This window comes from Oryzias latipes, chromosome 2 (genome assembly GCF_053564925.1).
Source record: "Oryzias latipes strain Hd-rR chromosome 2, Olatipes_Hd-rR_3.1".
Lineage (NCBI taxonomy): Eukaryota > Metazoa > Chordata > Actinopteri > Beloniformes > Adrianichthyidae > Oryzias > Oryzias latipes.
In genome coordinates, this window is record NC_136238.1 from 26,418,243 (window position 1) to 26,438,338 (window position 20,096).

The window sequence follows — 20,096 nt, forward strand, 5'->3', positions numbered from 1 at the left end:
TTATGACACAAAATAAGTGGATTTTTTAAGTAGAAATAAAAAAGCATTTTGAAGGACTGATTTTTAATTTTAATTTTGAGTCATTTGATGCAGTTACATTGTAAAAATTAAAAAGCATTTCTGTTCATCCATTTTAATTGTCAAATTAGACCTTTCTAAATGAATTTTGCTACACATTTACCAGAGAACTTTTTGAAAATGAAATGTCAAATACTATTTTCTTTATCATTTAATTAAACGACAGAATGAGCAGTGTTGAAGAAGAAAATGAAAAAGCATTTTGGTGCATTGCTTTTTCATTTTAATTTTAAGTGAAAAAATGCAGCTTTATTTAGAAAATGAAAAAGCATTTCTGGTTTTGACTTTTTTTTTAATGCTACAGAATCGCTTCCATAGAACTGTCTATTCTAGATTCAATATTTAAAGATCTTTTCAAACTTTTTTCTTCAAATAGATTTGAAGTAGAATCCTTTAAATGGTTTTCTGAAAACTGGAAGCTGAAAACTAATTTGTGTCCCGGTGCCTTTGTCAGTGCTCCTCCCCCTCCCACCTCTGCTCTGCTCCAGACTCACCAGCCACCTGCTCTACATAAGTAGACCCAGCTCCAGTATTCTTCGCCAGTTTGTTAACCCTGATGGTGCCTAGTCTCTCTCTGAGCTCTATGTCTGGCCCCTTTACCTCTTACCTCTCACTAACCTCGCCTTGTTTTTGTGCTTCAGGTTTCTCTTGCCACGAGAGTCACCTGAGTCTGACACCACCTTGAGCAGCAGCTTCTCTCCCTTAAAGATCCTCAGCCTCGGCGCTCCTCAAGATCTCCAGCCACGCCACTTGCAGAGAACTCCAGCCACGGCGCTCGTCAAGATCTCCAGCCAAAACCTCTGGACCCCACTCAGGTTCGCCACAGAACCTCGCCTGAACCTCCACTCAGGTTCGCCACAGAAACTCGCCTGGATCTCCGCCCCTGCCTCGGCCTAAGACTCATCAACGTCTCCAGCTACGATAACCCACAATACTTCCTGGATCAGCAAAATAAAAATCTCTAGTGACGTTACCACTTACCTGTCTTCTCCTTCCGGGTTTCAGCATCTGGGTCGGTCTCTTGTTCTGATCATGACAAATTTGGACGCCAACTTGAACTTTCTACAGGCCGATCTGTGAACATTTTTTCTGACATAAAATGGATCTGTGTTCTAAAATAGGTTGAAGATCCTGATTTACAAGATCCTGATTAAAAGAGATCAGTTTCTATAAATCATCAGAACAATCAATTCAATTGAAAATCTAAACCAATCATCAGTTTGTTTCTAACCCGGCTGTAGACAGAAAATCTTCCAGTGAAACATCAGAAACTTCTTCACCTGATCCGTTCTTCTCATCCTTCAAGGAGTTCCACTTCTTTACTGACCTCAGAGTCTGCAGTCTGCAGTCTGGACTCTCCAGAAAACCACACAGATAAAGAACTCCTGAATCCTGCAGGTTCTGGTTCTCACTCAGGTCCAGTTCTGTCAGATTAGACGGGTTTTTCTTCAGAGCTGAGACCAGAACTTCACAGCTGATCTCTGACAAACTGCAGTACTCCAACCTGCAATCAGACAGAAAAGTGTGTTCAGGAGCAGTGATGCAGCTGGAGGTCCAGGAACTTGGTCCATTCAGTCAGGTGGGACCCGCCCTGATGACAGATGACATTTTCACTGTTTGCTCATTTCTTTTGGAATTTGACCCAAAAACAAGATCATGAATGAAAATGCAACAGATGAGAAATGACTTGAAATGAAGTTAAAACAGACGAGGAATTAAAATGTCATTGATCATCATGAATTATTCATGACTACATATTTACAATCCGATAGATTTAAAGCTTCCATTTCAAAAATGTCAGATTAAATTGTATTTCTTTATCTTAATCCTAAATTGTAAAATGCATTTTCAAATGATCACATTGCAGAAAAACAGCTGAAAAAATCTTTAGTTAGCCTCTGAAAGCATTTCCTGACACCTCTAAACTGTAGAGGGGCCTTGAAAACCACGAGGATCTACGGGGCCCAAAAGGTCTGAAGAGAAGCTGCTGATGGTTCTGCTGGTAGTCTAAGGGTTTCAGCTGGTTCTGCTGTTGGCCTAAGGGTTTCTGTTGGTGCTGGTTCTGCTGTTAGTCTAAGGGTTTCTGTTGGTTGTGGTTCTGCTGTTGGCCTAAGGGTTTCAGCTGGTTCTGCTGGTAGTCTAAGGATTTAAGATGGTTCTGCTGATAGTCTAAGGGTTTCTATTGGTTTTACTTTTATTCTAAGGGTTTCAGCTGGTTCTGCTCTTAGTTTATCGGTTTCTGCTGGTTCTGCTGTTCGTCAAAGGGTTTCACCTGGGTCTGCTGTTAGTCGAAGGGTTTCTATTGGTTCTGCTTTTATTCTAAGGGTTTCAGCTGGTTCTGCTGTTAGCCTAAGGGTTTCTATTGGTCCTGCTATTGGTCTAAGGGTTTCAGCGGGTTCTGCTGTAAGTGTAAGGGTTCCTGTTGGTTCTAATTTTATTCAAAGGGTTTCAGGTGGTTCTGCTGGTAATCTAAGGGTTTCAGCTGGTTTTGCTGTTAGTCTAAAGGGTTTCAGCTGATTCTGCTGGTAATCTAAGGGTTTCAGTTGGTTCTGCTGGTAGTCTAAGGGTTTCAGCTGGTTCTGCTGTTAGTCAAAATGTTTCTGCTGGTGCTGCTGTTGGTCGAAAGGTTTCAGCTGGTTCTGCTGTTAGTCTAAGGGTTTCAGCTGGTTCTGCTGGTTGTCTAAGGGTTTCTGCTGGTTCTGCTGGTAGTCTAATCAAATCAAATCAAATCAAACTTTATTTATAAAATAGCGCTTCTCATGCATTTTGTGCAGCTCGAAGCGCTTTAACATTAAAAACAGAAAACACACAACATTACAGTAAAAACCCAACCCACCCTTCACCCTTCCCACTCCCCTCCATTAAAACAGATGACCCACGACAATAACTATTAACTATGCAAGTTTGAATAAATAAATAAATGAATAAACAAACAAACAAACAAACAAACAAACAAACAAGTAAGGCTTGGCTCTGCTGAGAGGAACCAGTATTTGGGAATCTTTTCATGACAGGAGCCAGCCTGGCAATTAGAACATCGTTACAGCGCCCACCCAGATTGGGACAACACCAGGGTCCACTTCACAGCCGTGAAGCTGCAAAAGTTAGACCCCAGCCGCCCCATCAAGGGCAAGAACTGCAGCAACAACCACTGATCAAGCCGGCAAGTCCTGGAGGGACACAAGAAACACTGGGGCTAAAATCATGATAAGATACTAAAATTAAAGACTAGAGATCTGCCTCTGCAGGTTTACTCAATTGCGCCAAAACTCTCCTTTCTCTGATTTTCCACTCTAGTCTGCACTCACACTTGTGTCTGTGTGTGAGAGTGTGTGTGTGTGAATGTCCACGCTCACATGACCTGCTGTGTCTTTGACCTCGGTCAACTTCCAGGCAGGTTTGATCAGGATGACTAGTCTGTCATTAGTTTGAGTTCTGTTTTTTTTTTCTGAAATCTGTCAAATGTTTCAACACCAGAACCTTTGGTTGTCATGGAAACATCTTTGTTCTACATAAAATCTAAGCAGCTGTTTTCTTCCACTGCAGACTCTTCAGAGAATCAAAGATTTTCAATTTGTGGAAAATCCAAAAAATCTTTAAATCCTAACGTTTCTGCTACAGTGAAGAACTACAAATGTAGAAATGAACCAACCAGCAGCGTCAATGTTCTGACCTCAGAGTCTGCAGTCTGCAGTTTGGACTCTCCAGTCCAGAACACAGAACCTTCACGGATGAATCCTCTAGGCTGTTGCTGCTCAGGTACAGTTCTGTCAGGTTTGACGGGTTGGACTTCAGAGCTGAGGCCACAATTTTCCATTGAGTCTTTGAGAGTTCACAATATGTTGAAAGTCTGTGAAGAGAAAGAAAGACAGAAATAGGTGATCTATGATGAATTCAGGCTGTGATGAAGTTCCAGTTGGACATTTCTCTCTTCATCAGAGCTTCATCTTCATCATGAAACATTCCTCCTCATCAGTCTCTCTCAGACCTTCATCTTTCTTTCATCTGCAGCTGGAGGAGAGAAGGTGGAGCTCCATGGAGCTTCATGCTGCCCTCAGTCTGTCAGTGATCTGAGGTCTCAACCCCAAAGTTCACAGTAGAATGTCTGGATCACAGAGACTGACAGCTGTCACTCTGACCATGATGATTATGATAATGATGATGGTTGAATGTGGATAGTTTCTAAGGCTGTGTCCGAATTCCTACCCTAATCCCTAACTACTAAAACCCTATATAGTGCGGCACTATATAGTTCTCTGGATTTTCAAAGCAATTCGGACACCCATGCTCTCTACTTCTTTCTTTCGGGTCTTGTTCATATGGCGCTTGACAAGAAAACAAAGTGGCGCATCACGGCCACCACCTGGTCTGAACATGACATGAAAAATTTGTGAGTTAAACCTAAAGTTGTTGTTTTTTTGTTAAAGTTTAGCATTTGTTAGTAATTGTGCTCAGGGTTCCACCATCTGCTTGGCAAGAGTTTGACATACTTTTTCCATACTGGTGTATGAATTGTATAGTCTAATTACATGAAACAGTCTTGTGAGTTCAGAGAAAGTTTTTGCATTTGTAACCCAGATGAAAATCACTTTAAATTTGCCGGTTGCTTAGCACTGTGTAAATCCCGCGAGACTATAAATCTTAGGGTGACGTGGCTTTCCTTTTTGGGAGACCTGTCAAAGCACCAACAGGTATGCATGTACGAGGGAGCTGGGCTGTGTACCGCTGCTGCAGATCGGCATTCTTTACCTAAAGCCCGGATTCAAATCAGCATGGTTAAGCAAAAAGTGAACTGGTGAGTGCAGCAATGATTGAGACAGCTGAATGAATTGTTTGTTTATGAGAGGATTTGGTTAAAATGAACAATTTTTCTGCTTGATAAAAGCAGCTTTTGGTTTGTTGTGGGTCTGGAATCAAAAGCGGTGATTCTAAGTCCCGCCCCCGCCTCTCTACCTGTACGTTGTTTTCCCCGCGTGCAAACCCCCCCCCAGCGTGTTCCACATAGACAGCGCAACATACGGTCATCGTAGCAGAAAGGTGACAGTAGTGTGGGGGTACCCTAATGGATCTCTAATTAATTTTATGCAAAATGGGTGGTTTTAGTCTTTTATGAGGGTGCTCATGTGTCCCCAATGAGATCGCCAAAGACTGTCTTTCCAGAAAAACTTTCTATCCCATAACAGACTCTGGTCTGCGTTCAAAGCTGCAGACACGCCCCCTCCGCGTGTTCACACAGCTCTCTTCCTCCAGTCCGCTGTGACGGTGTTAAAGGCACCACAACAATCTGAGAACATGATAGTTATTTTACGAAACCACAGAGAGAGAAAAGGGAGAAAAGAGCAGGGAGAAAAGAGCTGCCCATCGTACATCTTTGGTATCTGTGTGTGCGCTTCCTTGTCTTGTGTGCGTGTGCCGCGTGCTGTCTGAACAACAGCTCCGCCCCCCGTGCACACAAATAGCCAGACAGACCTCTCCTCTTCAGCGAGAATAACGAAATTATTATAATCATTAATTAACGGAAAATTTACTGACTTGGTGAGTTCACCGCAGCGACCGGAACAAAGAAGGCTCGGGTAAGAGCAGAGGGGGAGGCCTGTGCATGTACATACACAATAACTGGTCAAAAGACAGCCAAATAATCCACAAACACTGTTTGCTGGACTTAGAGTCACTTTCTGTTAAATGTCGTCCATTCTGGCTACCCAGAGAGCTAACAGCCGTGCTAATCACAGCTGTTTACATACCACCCGATGCTAACGCTAGCATAGCTCTCTCACTGCTAACAGACACAATACAGGCTACAGAGGATTCACCCCGACGGTTTTCACGTGATAGCTGGCGACTTCAATCAGGCAAACCTGAAGTGTGTGCTGCCTAACCTTTACCAACATGTTAAGTGTCCAACCAAAGGTAAAAACACCTTAGATCATGTTTACACAAACATTAAACATGCTTACAGAGCCACTCAGCTTCCACACCTAGGCCAGTCAGATCACCTCTCTCTGCTCTTAACCCCTGCTTACACACCTCTTAGAACGAGCTCAACCTCACTCATCAAGACCATCACAACCTGGCCTGAGGATGCACTCTTCCAGCTCCAGGACTGCTTTGAACACACTGACTGGAGTATTTTTGAACACCAGGACCTGACAGTATTCACAGAGGCCGTGCTGGAATACATCACCTTCTGCATGGGGACTGTCACGGAAGTGAAGCGCATCCGGGTCTTTCCCAACCAAAAACCCTGGATGACCAAAGAGGTCAGGTTGCTCCTAAAAGGCCGTGATTCTGCCTTTAGGTCGGGGAACAAAGACCTATACAGGACCGCCAGAGCCGACCTGAGGAGAGGGATCAGGAAGGCCAAGCTGGAATACAAAAGGAAAATTGAGGACCACCTCGCCAACAACAACCCTCGGCAGGTGTGGCAGGGACTAGAGCACCTGACCAACTTCAGGGGACAGACCAACACCGTGGCACACTCACGCGCTGCACTAGCAGAAGAGCTGAGCGCGTTCTTCTCACGCTTCGAGACCACATCACTGCAGTCTGAAGTCCCATCACCTCTTCCTCACTCTGCCTCCAGCTCTGAACCCCTGACTGTGCAGACACAGGACGTTCAGCAGGGTAAACCCCAGGAAAAACGGCATGACCTGATGGAGTTCCCGAGAAGGTTCTGCGGGCCTGCACCGATCAGCTCTCCCAGGTCTTCACAAAAATCTTCAACCTGTCGCTAGCTCAGGCTTTCATCCCTGCTTGCCTGAAGTCATCCACTATCATCCCGATACCCAAAAAGTCCTCATCCACATCCTGCCTCACGGACTACCGTCCAGTGTCACTCACCCCTGTCATCACAAAGTGTCTGGAGCGGCTGCTCCTGGGACACATCAAAGACTCCCTCCCTCCAACCTTCGACCCCCACCAGTTTGCTTACAAAGCAAACAGATCAACGGATGATGCCATTTCCATCACCCTCCACACTGCGCTGAGCCACCTGGAACACAGAGACACCTACGCCAGGATGTTCTTTGTGGACTATAGCTCAGCCTTTAACATAATCATTCCTGACATTCTGGTCAACAAACTGTCTGACCTAGGACTCCACCCACTCACCTGCTCCTGGATCAAGGACTTCCTCACAAACAGACCACAGACAGTCAAACTTGGTCCCCACTTCTCCTCCACCCGGATGCTGAGCACAGGCTCCCCACAGGGATGTGTGCTGAGTCCTCTGCTGTACACACTGTACACAGCAGACTGCAGACCAGCCCACACCAGCAACACCATAGTGAAGTTTGCAGACGACACTACTGTGGTGGGGCTGATCTCTGGGGATGACGAGACGGCCTACAGAGACGAAGTCCTGAAACTGTCAGGCTAACAACCTCATCCTGAACACCACCAAGACCAAGGAGATCATCCTGGACTTCAGAAAAAAACAGAACAGATACACCCCCACTCTACATCAACGGAAACTGTGTGGAGAGGGTCCACAGCTTCACCCTCCTGGGCACCACCATCTCTGCTGACCTCACAGGGTCTAACACCATCAGGAAGGCCCAGCAGCGCCTGCACTTCCTGAGAAGACTCAGGAGGAACAATGTGAACCAGGAGCTGCTGGTAACCTTCTACCGCTCAACCATTGAGAGCATCCTGTCCTCCTGCATCACAGTGTGGTTCTCCCACTGCACTGAAGCAGAACGGCAGAGCCTCTAGAGAGTGGTCAAAGGATCATCGGCTGCCCCCTCCCCTCACTGAAGGACATCTACCAGTCATGCTGCCTCATCAGAGTGACTGACATCATCACTGACTCCACCCATCCTGCTTTCTCTCTGTTTGAACTGCTGCCCTCTGGAAGGAGGTACAGGTCCATCAGAACCAGGACAAACAGACTAAGAAACAGCTTTTTTCCACAGGAAATCACCATACGGAATGCACATACGTCCACCAACCACACCTCACTCTGACTTTTACTACAATGCGTGCAATATCCTGACTGCAATAACCGGGTCACTGTGCAGTAACTCGATATTTATTATGCTGTGCTCACAGCAACTCTTGTCATTCCATTCTATTTTATCCAAAAATATTTAATATTTAACAGTTTCTGTACATATTGTTCATTTTTTGTTGAGAGTTGTAAATACAGTATTTCTATTTCTATTCTATTTTTATTTTTTATTTTATGTAACTCCTTCACTCCAAGGTTGCTGCAATTTCATTGTATCCCCATGTACAATGACAATAAACGATTCTGATACTCTGATAAATATGGCAGATAACGTTTACAGGTTTGACACACACACACACACACACACACACACACACACACACAAAAGCAACTTCTCCAGTACAGAAAGCAGAACCGTTGAGGTCAGATCTTAATGATGCTGCGGTCTTGAAGAATGTTGCCCCAGGGCTTGTTCAACCAGGCTCGGTACCCATCCCCAAAAAGGAGCACCGATCCTGACTTGGATTCTGCCCTCTTCACTGCCAGTGTGGTAGTGTTAGCAGGTTTAATTCTTTAGTGTAGGCTTACACCTTTTGCCTACCTGCAGCGGAATAATTCTGAAGAAATTACGACGGGCAGCCACGTCTCTCTTTAGCCATTCACCGGCTTCTCTTTATAACAGCGCCCCCTTTAGGTCACTAATAACAGGTACAGTTACAAAGCAGTCATATCATTCCAGGTGGAAATATCCCGAGTCATACCATTTGTCAACAGGTAGGATCTTTCTAACCCCCTACTCATTCCAACAAATCAGCTGGAGTGCTTCTTTCTTTTCTTTTTATTCTTCCCAAAAGAGAACTATAAAAAAAACTCTTCCATAAGACCAATCGAACGCCTTAATAACTATAAAGACAAAAAAAAAAAACAACAGAAAACATGATCTGGATTAAAAAAAAATTATTTTGTTGAATGTGTTGTGGTTTTGTATTCACTGTATATTGTAAATACATTAACATTAGCAGCTTAAGTCTTGTCTGTAGTTTTTAAACATTCATGTTCCTCCATAAGTTGAACCATTCTAGCCCAAATTATTTAAAATCAAATTGTAAATTTCATGTAAGTCATACATGCTACACATTTCTTCTTCAGAATCAAACCATGTCAGCCTTCAACACAAAGGGTTCTATATCAGTTTATTTGGAAAAAAAGATTTACAGCACACTTGTCTTAAACAAAAATACTTTCATTTTTAAAAATTAATATGAAAATCCAAAACCCCATCCAATAAACATGATTTTCCAGGTTTCATATATACTTCATAAACTAAAATGCAATACATCAAAATAAATAGAAACTTTCCAAAAGTGAGTTTTAATTTCCCCAATGAAATAATTAATGTTGCATTTTACAGGGTCTTCCACATCTCTGCTTTGCCATCATTAAGGTTTCTGTCCTGGCCCCCTATAATGATGGTCAGTTTCCACGTGCCGCGACAACTCAGCACACACATTTGCAAAAGAAGAGGGCAGACACTTCTTTAGCACACTCAGTCAGTGTGTGAGCCTTCAGTTTGTGTTACTCAGTTAGAGAGAACAGTAATTTAAAAAACGGTTTTCCTCAAAAAAACAGACTTGTTCTATTAATAACCCACTCTGGAGGCTCTGAGGGTCTGAATGGAGAAGTGAACCCTGAAGGAAGATCCGCCGTCGGCCCTGGAGAGGATCTCCCCTGCGGTCAGAAACGTCATGGCAGTAAAGGTTCAACACAAGCATGCATGTTTTACCGGTATGTTGTGTTAACGTGCCCATGTCTCAACACCCGGTGCGCCTTTTGTATGTGTCAAATACAGAAAAATCACCCATAACTGAGACTGCGCCCTATAACCCAGTGCGCCCTATCGTGGTAAAAATACTACTGTATGTGAAAAAAACACAACCATGTCTGATATAGAAGAACCTAAGAAATCAAGTTTCTGCTTCAGTTTCTTCCTTTAGTCATCAAACTGTTTCATTCACAGATCAATGATTTCTCTAGAAAGAAGATGAGGAACAGAAGAAAGAGCATTTTAGAAATGTGCTTCTAGAATGACTGACATTGTGGAAATAAAGACATCCTTTCATTCTGGACCGTCTGCTTTGGGTTCAAACCTTTCAGAAGGTTCTGGTTTGGATTTCATTTGGAGAAATACAGTGATCCCTCGATATAACGCGGTTTACTTTTCACGGTTTCGCTACTTCACGGATTGTGTTCTGCATTCTGATTGGCTAAAAAGTCACTCCGCTTCTTCTCTACCTGTGTGTCAATAACGTTGCAGTTTAATATGTACACTTACATAAAACAGCTTACCAAATTTACATGACATACGTGCAAATCATCTCGCAATTTCGAGTTTCTCTAAAACCCATAGAAAAAAGAGCGACAACAACTGCCTATCACTATGTTCTTCTCCTGAACAAACACAGCTGCACCGCGGGCTTCAGAAGAAGAAAACACTGCAGAGCGGAGTCAGGATGCAGCGGTTCAGTTTGAAGAGCAGTGAAATACACCTGAGTCACTATTTGTCCCACTGTACTTTGTATTTTTTTCATAATCATTTCAAAATTTCCGTTTAATCTAATTACTCGGGTCGCGGTGGGCGGGGCTAATCTCCGCGATTTGAAGCCATCTGTTCACATCGATGATTCAAATTATTATTTGACAGTACAGAAGTTGTTTGTTGAAAAAAATGTTTCTAAAGTACTTTTATTTGTGAAACCACTGCTTGAGCCTATAAAATGGTTTGTTCTTTCTTTTCAATGTATAATAGAGTATTTAATTGTATAATAATTGTAAAGAAAATAGAGGTTTCTACTTCAAGGATTTTGCCTATCACGGGTTCTTTTTGGAACGTAACCCCCGCGAAAAAGAAGGGTTTATTGTATGATCCTTCTTTGCTCTTTAGCTAAAAGATCATATGAGTGTTAAAAAAAACTGATTTTCTTCTTTCATGTTTTTATTTCTAATCATTTTCAAACCTTTCCTTCTTTGTAAATCAATCTGAACACTGATCTGATTTATCATCACAATCACTTCTGGACTCACCTGAACTTTCTGCAGTTCCTCACAGCTGGGATCAGTCTCCGTTTACCCTCTGGTGATGTCCTATACTGGTCCAGGTCCAGCTCATCCAGAACCTCCTCTGACATCTGCAGAGTGTAGGCCAGAGCTGAGCAGTGGATCAATAACAGTTTCTTCTCTGATTTGTTCTCTGACTTCAGGAACTCTTGGATCTCCTGATGAACTGAGAGGTCATTCATCTCCATCAGACAGTGATAGATGTTGATGCTTCTGTCAGGAGAGACTCCTTTACTGTTGATCTTCTTCAGGTTGTTGATGGCTCTCTGGATGGTTTCTGGATTCTTCTCTGTCTGACCCAGCAGGCCTCCTAAGATTCCTCCTCAACAGATTCATCAAATCTTTGTTGCTGCAGCAGAAAAGTCTTTCTTCTTTCAGTCAGATTATGATTCAAATGTTCTGATCAGTTCTGTCTGCAGCAGGATCAGGACTCTGATCCCTGCAGGACTCTGTGAATTTGAACCAACTTTTCTTTCTGATGTTTTTCTGGACTAAAACTAAAACATCTGGATGAGCTCAGAGTTTCCCCACCGACCTTTGACCTGTTTTCCTTCACGTCCAGAATCCAGAGCCACTCTGAAGAAAATCCATGAAATGAGTTGAAATCCAAACATATTGAAGCAGAATTGAAGAAACATCAGGGCAAAAGCAGCAGGAAAGGATCAAAGCTGTTCAGATGTTCTTCCTCACATGAGAGCTTCTCATTTCATCTGATGAAGATCAAACATTTCCTCCATTCAGACATCAAGCTGCACTTCCTATTCCGCCCTGCAGAGGTGAGTGTTTGAAGATCCCAAAAGCCTCCGTCTGTTTGCAGATGATCTCATGATCTGCACCTCCAGAGGTGAAAATCTTCACTTTGTTTCTTTGTTTGGTTGAAGGATGAAGAAAGAAGCAAAGACAGAAAAATCACAACCAGATCAAATGGGATTGAAAAATCTGAAGCTCAGATGATTGATCCTCCTTTCAACTCCTCCAAATCATTTCATCACTTCATGATCCAGAACTCCAAACTAATGTTGGATCAATCTGACATGATCTCAGCCAGGATCCTTTAGATTCCAACAAAGAGGCTCCCAGCTGAGTCCTAACATTCAAGAACTTCTTCTGAAAGTCTTTGAAATGCAAACATCCACATTCTTTCCATCCCAGATGTTCCATCAACTCACCCCTCTGACACAAATGCGTCTGTTCTTTCTTTGACTTCTTCCTCTGGATCTTTGAAACCGCTTTGTGTTCCTGAAGTCCAACCGGTTCTAAATGCAGCCAGGAAGCAGATTCCTGTGGACTTTGGACAGAAGGACATGGTCTGATCCTGAGGCAGATCATAAAGTGGATTATTCTGTTCAGCAGTCAACAGACGATTGGTTGATGTGTAATCATTGACTGGATTTATGATTTGATTGTTTTCTTCTGTAAAACATCAACATTTATGGAGTTTTTTCTCGTCCTGTTTCTCCAAACATCACATGATGATGGAAGTCTGAGGAAACTGGATCAGAAAAAAAGACTTTTCAACTCTGTTTCCATTTCCCATCATTTCTCTTTTCTTCTCATTTTCTTTTCTTCGACCCAAAACTCCTCCAACAGGATTCCTGAAACGTCTCTGAGATGTTTGAGATTATCTATCAGGGTTTCTGTTTGTGAAAAAGACCTTCAGGATTTAGAATCTGGTTCTGGATTCTTCTGCCTGATGAAGGTCTGACAGACAAACTCTGCAGGAAGAAACCAGATTTATTTGCAGCTTCTCTGCCCCAAAGTCTGTTTCCATGGCAACAGCAGGTCGTTAGTTGGTCCAGCCCACAGCTTAGGAACAGTTTTCAATGCAGTTTTCAATGCAGGGAAGCAGATTGAGTTGGTTTGGGACACAATGAGAGGAGGATGTTGGTAAAATTATACCGTTAAGAAAAGAATTGGGGAATGAGGTTGTGGATGGCCTTGAAGGTGAACATCAGGAGTTTGAGGTCAATCCTGTTTTTCCTTACAATTTCATTGTTTTTGTCAGGGAAAGAAGTGAACCTGGGCTCCAGATATTGAAAGACACTGATCTAAAAGTACTAGGACATCTGGAGAAAGCTCTAGTTCTGCTCCAACTCAGTCCAAAGCACTGAAGATAGATGGAGTTGGATTTGGGAGAGGACTGAGCTCATTCAAATGAAGAAAGAACAAGTCAACAGATGAAGAAGATTTCAGGAAGTTTCCCATTCAACAAGTTCAAGTTTCCACAGAGCTAGCTTAGCATCCGTGTTCTGGACCAAACCACTGTCCCTCTGAAGGTCCAGACACAGAGAGGCCCAGAGTGACCCCCATTTCTCCTTTTTGCTCTCTCCAGTGGCTGACTCCGCCCCTTAGGACGTCCCCCTGTGTGGATCAGTGGTCAGTGGGTTGGAACCTGCTGCAAATGCAGGCTCTGGTTCTAACTGCTGGATCAGAAGTGGAATGTGAGCTGTAGTGGTGTGTCTGCAGCTGGATGTGGAACACATGAGGGAGGGGTCAAAGGTCAATCGTTCTTCCAAACAAATGTTGTCAGTCTATTCTCCAACAATGCTCCAACATCTTCAAAGGTTTATGGTCCCAAATCCAGAGTATAGCTGGTAGGACGTGATCATTTCAGCCTCAGATTTGGGATCTGTCATCTCTCTGCCACCGTGACACCGAGTGATGAGTTCATGCTCCAAAGCGGCCCGATCGCTGGCTTTAGGGACTATTCCAAAAGCTTTCAATGATGGCGGGGAATGAACATTAGGAACAGATGACGGCTTGAAATGTCTGCTGTTGGTTTCTGATCCAGACAGAAATTCAATCAAATGTCTGTGAATCCATGATTTCCTTAGAATCTTTGACTCTAGATTCAGATCCATCTGGTTCAAAGGATGAAACTGCAGCTAAAAGTCTTTCAAAAGTCCAAATCCTCAAAGATGAAACAGAAAGTTCCTAGAAAGTCAAATGAAAGACAATCAGATTGTCTTAGATAAACCCGTTTGGAAGTTAAAGCATAGAAACAAAGAAAGTTCCAAAAGCTGAAAGCCTTAAATAAAGAAAAGTCCAAAGAAAAACAGAAATCCCACATTTGGATCAGTAAAGACATGAATTCTCCAGAAACATCCAGAAACAGCTCTGAGCAGCAGCCATGAAGGGACTGAGAACAGACGGACATCAAAGCAGAATCCAAGCAGCACCTTCATCCTGATGAAGCTCCGCCCTCTGACCTTCAGCAGTCATCTCCAGGCTCCGCCCCCAGTCTGTGACGGCTGGATGATGCTGTCCTCCACCTGCAGCTGGACCTGGATGTTCTCTCAGACCATGTGGCCTCATGGATCAGAAGGTTGAGGGTTCAAGTCCCTTCATGGTTGAAGTCAGACAGAAAGTGAAGAAGAGGGAACATTCAGAGCAGTTTCTGTGCTGTTTGCTTCCTCATGAGTCACGTCTAGATCAGGTCTGGATCCCAGTCAGAAAGTCATCAGGAAATCTGCAGATCAAACCTTCATTTACTGAAATGGAAAACATCAACTGACTTTCTACAGATTCTACTTCCAGTCATCAAACTCCAACAGGAAGAAGATTTACAATCAATCAAATCTGTTGATTTCCTGACAAACGTTGTTTTCTCTTCCTGTTTGAATGTTTGATTGTTTTCAAACAGGAAGAGAGTTTTTTTCCTGTTTTTAGCTTGAAATTTCTGTTGAAATGTAAAGGTTCATTCAGAATTCCCCAGCGGCCTCATGTTGGAGGAGGGGCTTCATGAGATGCTGCTGGGGGCGGAGCTTGAACACACACCGCTTCCTGGAACCCAAACTCAGGCTAAGTGGAGGAAAAGTTGGGATTTCTGGTGTTTGTAAAGATCTGGAATGGTTTCTGTAATGTTCTTGTTCAGCGTGTCAAAACTGCTTACTAAACATCCAGCTAAACCGCGTTGAATGAAGAGAAAGTCGTCGTAAGATTCACCATTTACTTCCACAATTCTTCAACAACTTTTGGTGAAAACTGCAACAAACATTACAAAATAACATTCAGTATGTAACTTCAAAACATGTTTCTATGTGCAGTTATCAATAAAGCTTTATATTTTAGTAAGTATCTCTTTACAGGCTAAAATATAACTTTAAATATAAAACTTCTCCAAATTATCTCAAACCCACAATAAAACACATTATATAATTCTTTAACTTCTACTGGATAAACTTACAGCATTGCCTCAATGATGATGACAGTGGATGATCATGGATTAAGCTCACAAGAGTCTGTCATGCTTGCGGGAAGAGCCAAGAAGAGACCGAAAGATTTTAACAGGAAATGATGTAAACTAAAGGCTCTTTCAAAATAAACTTCTTATCTAGGAAAACTTAAATTTCAGTTAAAAATAAACTCTTTGCTTTAAATGCTTTTAAACTTTACACTCCCCGTCTGGCCTCTGTGAGGTCACTATAACTGTTATGAAATCTAAACATCAGTCTGTAGGGAGAAGCAGAACAACTTCCGTGACTGGTCTCTGAAAAGTCTTTGGGGTTCCTTGATCAACTGTTGTCACTTCGACCTTCCGTACAAGGTCATCTTGTCCGGGAAACGTAGCAGTAATCCTAGCCATTGGCCAGCAGTTCCGAACAGTTTGCTTATCTCGGAGCAGGACTAAGTCTCCAACTTGAAGATTCCTACGTGGTGTTGTCCATTTTTGTCTGCTTTGCAGAGTGGGTAAGTATTCTCTGCTCCATCTGCTCCAAAACTGATTTGCAAGGGCCTGCACACGTCTCCACTGGTTTGTGTAAAGGTCCTTGTTGTTAAAGTCTCCAGGAGGAGGGGGAACTCCTGACTTCTGTGTAAGGAGCATTGATGGTGAGAGGATAAAAGGTTGCTGTGGATCTGCTGATACAGGTAAGAGTGGTCGAGCATTCATAATGGCGGTTACTTCTGCCATAAATGTGCAAAGCACTTCATGAGTTAGATTACTCTTTTGCTGTAGTAACATAGAGTCAAGAATCTTCCTGGCAACACCAATCATGCGCTCCCAGCAGCCTCCCATGTGTGATGCACGTGGCGGGTTAAATTTCCAGCTGCATCCTTGTTCACTCAGGTACTTCTGCACAGTTTTGTCTATGCCAAGCTCTTTACATGCTCCAATGAAGTTTGTACCACAATCGGACTGTAGTTGCTTTGCAGGGCCTCTGAGTGCAAAGAAGCGTCTAAGAGCATTTATGCAGCTGGAGGAGTCCATTGACTCAATCACTTCAATGTGAACAGCCCTCGAACTAAGACAGCTGAACATAATGGCCCATCGCTTACTCTCTGCTTGCCCACCTCTGGTACGTCTAGCTGTGACAGACCAGGGCCCAAAGACATCAAGTCCCACGTATGTAAATGGAGGACAAGCTGTAAGGCGCTCTGAAGGTAAGTCAGCCATGCATTGTTCCTCTGGTTTCCTTCGCAGCCTGCGACAGGTCACGCACTTGTGGATAACTGAATTAATTAGTGCTTTTCCTCCCAGAATCCATAGGCCTGCAGCTCTGATTGCTCCTTCTGTCAGATGACGGCCTTGATGTTTCACCTGAACATGGTAATGCCGTGTGAGTAGCAGAGAGATGTGGCTGTCCTTAGGAAGGATTATTGGGTTCTTTTCCACAGATGTCAGTTCAGAATTATTGAGTCTATCTCCAACACATAACAATCCACCATCCAAGGTTGGACTTAGTTTTTGTAAGGGGCTGTTTTTAGCCATTGCTTGGTTGGATTGCAGCGCTGACAACTCCTTTGAGAAGGCTGTCTTCTGAACCGCTTTCAATACAACATCTCTTGCTTGAGCCATTTCATCAGCAGTGCGAGGTAGATGGCATTTGTGCCATCCACTGCACTTGCTTTTTGGGTTTGACTGTTTGTGGGCTCGTGCCATGTGGATGAGGAAGGCAAGTCCTCTAACAATGGAAGCAAAAGTGGAGAAGCGGTTGAAACGATCAACATTAAACATTGTTTCTTCAACGTAAGTAGCACATGTTTGCACTTGTTGACGGATCTCAGAGTCTTTCTCAGGTTCAATAAGCTGAAACCTCCCTGTAGGTTGTGTTGTGGCTGTTGACGTCTTATGCAGGAAGGAAGGACCAGTAAACCAAGATGTTTGGGAAAGGCGAGATGCTGATAAGGATCTTGATGCGTGGTCTGCAGGGTTCTCCTCTGTGCGAACATAATTCCACTGCTCTGGAGTTGAAGACTGGCGTATACGTTGGACTCTATTATGGACATACGTATAGAAACGCTTTGTCTCATTACAAATATATCCAAGGACGACTTTGCTGTCTGTGTAAAACTGAACAGCATCAAACTTTAGATCAAGCTCATCCTGGATAAGATCTGCCATTTCAACTGCGAGAACAGCACCACAGAGCTCAAGCCTAGGGATGGTTGGCTCTGACTGAGGAGCTAGCTTAGCCTTGCCCATTACAAATCCCACCTCAGCTTTTCCACCTTCCTGAACAGTCTTTAGGTAAGCCACGGCGCCAATAGCTTTGTTTGAGGCGTCTGAAAAGACATGCAATTCTGTGTGCACTGCTTCCATTGAGGAAGATGTATATGCCCGTGGAACATGAATCTCTCTTAAATCTTGAAGGGAGTCTCTCCAACTCTCCCAGATCTTGAACTTGTCGTCTGAAAGTGGCGTATCCCAATCTGACAGCTGCATTGTAAGTTCTCTGAGAAGGGCTCTTCCCTGGATGGTGACGGGTGCCAACAAGCCCAGGGGGTCAAAGACACTGTTCACAGTGGAAAGAATTCCACGGCGAGTGTATGGTTTTCTCATGTTTGATACAGCGTAGGTGAAGGTGTCTGTTTGGATTTCCCAGAGCAGTCCCAAACTTCTTTGCATGGGTACTTCCTCTCCACTTAGATCTAGCTCTTTGACTACTGCAGCACAGTCATCAGGGGAGAATGCTTCCGTGACTGCCTTGGAATTCGACACAAACTTGTGCAATCGAAGGTTGGATTCTGCGAGTGAAGTCTGTGTTCGTTGGAGAAGGTTGATGGCTCCTGCTTCTGAGGAGACAGATATTAAACCATCATCCATGTAAAAGTGTCTTTCAACAAACTGGACTGTGTCATCACCATGTTTCTGAGCACTTTCTCTGATGGCCCTCCGCAGCCCGTAGATAGCAACTGCAGGTGATGGTGTGTTGCCAAAGACGTGGACTTTCATCCGGTACTCAATAACAGGCTCTCTGAGATCATTGTTCTTGTACCACAAAAAGCGGAGGAAGTTGCGGTGGTCTTTATGCACTAAGAAACAGTGGAACATTTGTTGAACGTCTGCAAGGATAGCAATTTTTTCTTTCCGAAAACGTAGAAGGACACCAAGAAGAGAGTTGTTAAGGTCGGGTCCTGTGAGGAGCACATCATTGAGAGAGATTCCACAATGTTTGGCACTGGAGTCAAACACAACTCTGATTTGGTCTGGCTTTTGTGGATGGTATACGCCGAAAGATGGTAAGTACCAGCACTCTTCATTCTGGTTCAGAGGTGGAGCTACCTCAGCATGACCATTGGCTAATATTTTTCCCATGAACGCTAAATATTGTTCTTGCATCACAGGCTTCCTTTTCAACGTTTGCTGGAGAGAGGTAAATCGATTAACAGCCAGCTGTTTGTTATTTGGGAGGCGCTGACGTGGTTCTTTAAATGGGAGTGGTGCAACCCAATTGTTGGCGTCATCCCTGTATACAGCTGTGTCCATGATCTTTAAAAAGAGTGCATCTTCCCTTGATAGAGCGAGTTTATTGTCATGATCTGTGCAACTGAAGACAGAGTGTCCTAGCATCTTCTCTGGTGATTTGCCAGGTCTGTTGAAATCTTCTTCCGTTTCTTTTATACACATTGAGCTGGAGCAGGGTTCAAAGATTGAATGGCGATTGGTCTGCCATATGCTGGTCTTGAACGTATTGACTGTGGGTTTATGTGCTTTGCCTAAGCAGACCTCACCAATCACTGTCCAACCCAAATCCAGACGCTGAGCAAAGGGGGCATTGTTTGGTCCATTGATCTGCTCTCTGACTTTATGTACTCTAAGTACATCTCTTCCAAGCAACAGGAGTATTTCTGCTTTTGGATCCAATTCTGGAATACACTGGGAAATGTGCTGGAGATGTGGTTGATGCAGAACTGAGTCTGGGGTTGGGATTTCAGCCCGGTTGTTTGGGATGGATTGACACTCCAGGAGAGGTGGAAGAGAAATTAGAGTTTTGCCATCCAGTGACTCAATTTGGAACCCTTCTGCCTGCTTGCCATACGTCTTCACCGTTCCAGAGCAAGTTGTAAGGTGGTAAGGGAATGGCTCACTTTCTACACAAAACTGGTCAAAAAACTCTGGCCGAGGCAGAGATCGGTTGCTTTGATCATCAAAAATTACATAAGCTTTGACAGTTTTCATCTTGTTGCTTTTGTGGAAAATCTTAGCAAGACAGATCTTGGAACATGAGCGACCCCATTGACCTGAACCACAAACTTCAGTGCAACTTGTGCTAACATCATACATGTTAGACTCTTCTTCCTCCCCGCCGTTCTCTTGCGGTGGTGGAGAGATCTTGGCATTTTGAAGTACTTGTCCAGGATGCATGGCTACATCATGATTGACACTTCCACATTCAGAGCATTTCACAGACATTTTGCAGTCTCTGGCAAAGTGGGAGGTTGAGGAGCAACATTTGAAGCATATTCGTTTCTCCTTGAGGAAGGCTAATCTGTCACCAATGAGCTTTTTCCTAAATGTTCTGCATTTTTTGAGAGGGTGTGGCTTGTCATGCAGAGGGCAGTTCTTATTGAGATCTATGCTGGCAGAAGAGACATTTGTTTTATGAACTGTGATGGGTTTGTTTGGATTGAAATTCTTTACAAACCATTTCTCAGGTTTAGTGCTTGGTGTTATGCCTTGATACATAAAGCTAGGATCATTTCTCTTTTTTGCTTCGTGACAGATGAAGTCACA

The 20,096-nt window shown here is 43.5% G+C and overlaps 2 protein-coding genes across 3 annotated transcripts in view; one reads left to right on the plus strand and one right to left on the minus strand.

Annotated features, from left to right (window-relative positions):
• LOC144987897 (ribonuclease inhibitor-like) overlaps positions 1 to 12,023 on the minus strand; it is a 177,086-nt gene extending 165,063 nt beyond the window's left edge. The window contains exons 1-3 of one of the 2 annotated variants that reach the window (XM_078937692.1): positions 11,108 to 12,023; positions 3,752 to 3,928; positions 1,406 to 1,582 (exon numbers count right to left, since the gene is read on the minus strand). In XM_078937692.1, the coding sequence (XP_078793818.1) occupies positions 1,406 to 1,582; positions 3,752 to 3,928; positions 11,108 to 11,328 (575 nt within the window). In that variant the 5' untranslated portion in view covers positions 11,329 to 12,023. The remainder of the gene's footprint in view (positions 1 to 1,405; positions 1,583 to 3,751; positions 3,929 to 11,107) is intronic. The other variant, XM_078937689.1, reaches the window with a different exon arrangement.
• The window catches only part of LOC144987150 (uncharacterized), a 95,436-nt gene that overhangs the window by 50,903 nt on the left and 24,437 nt on the right, over positions 1 to 20,096 (plus strand). The gene's annotated exons all lie outside the window — the stretch shown is intronic.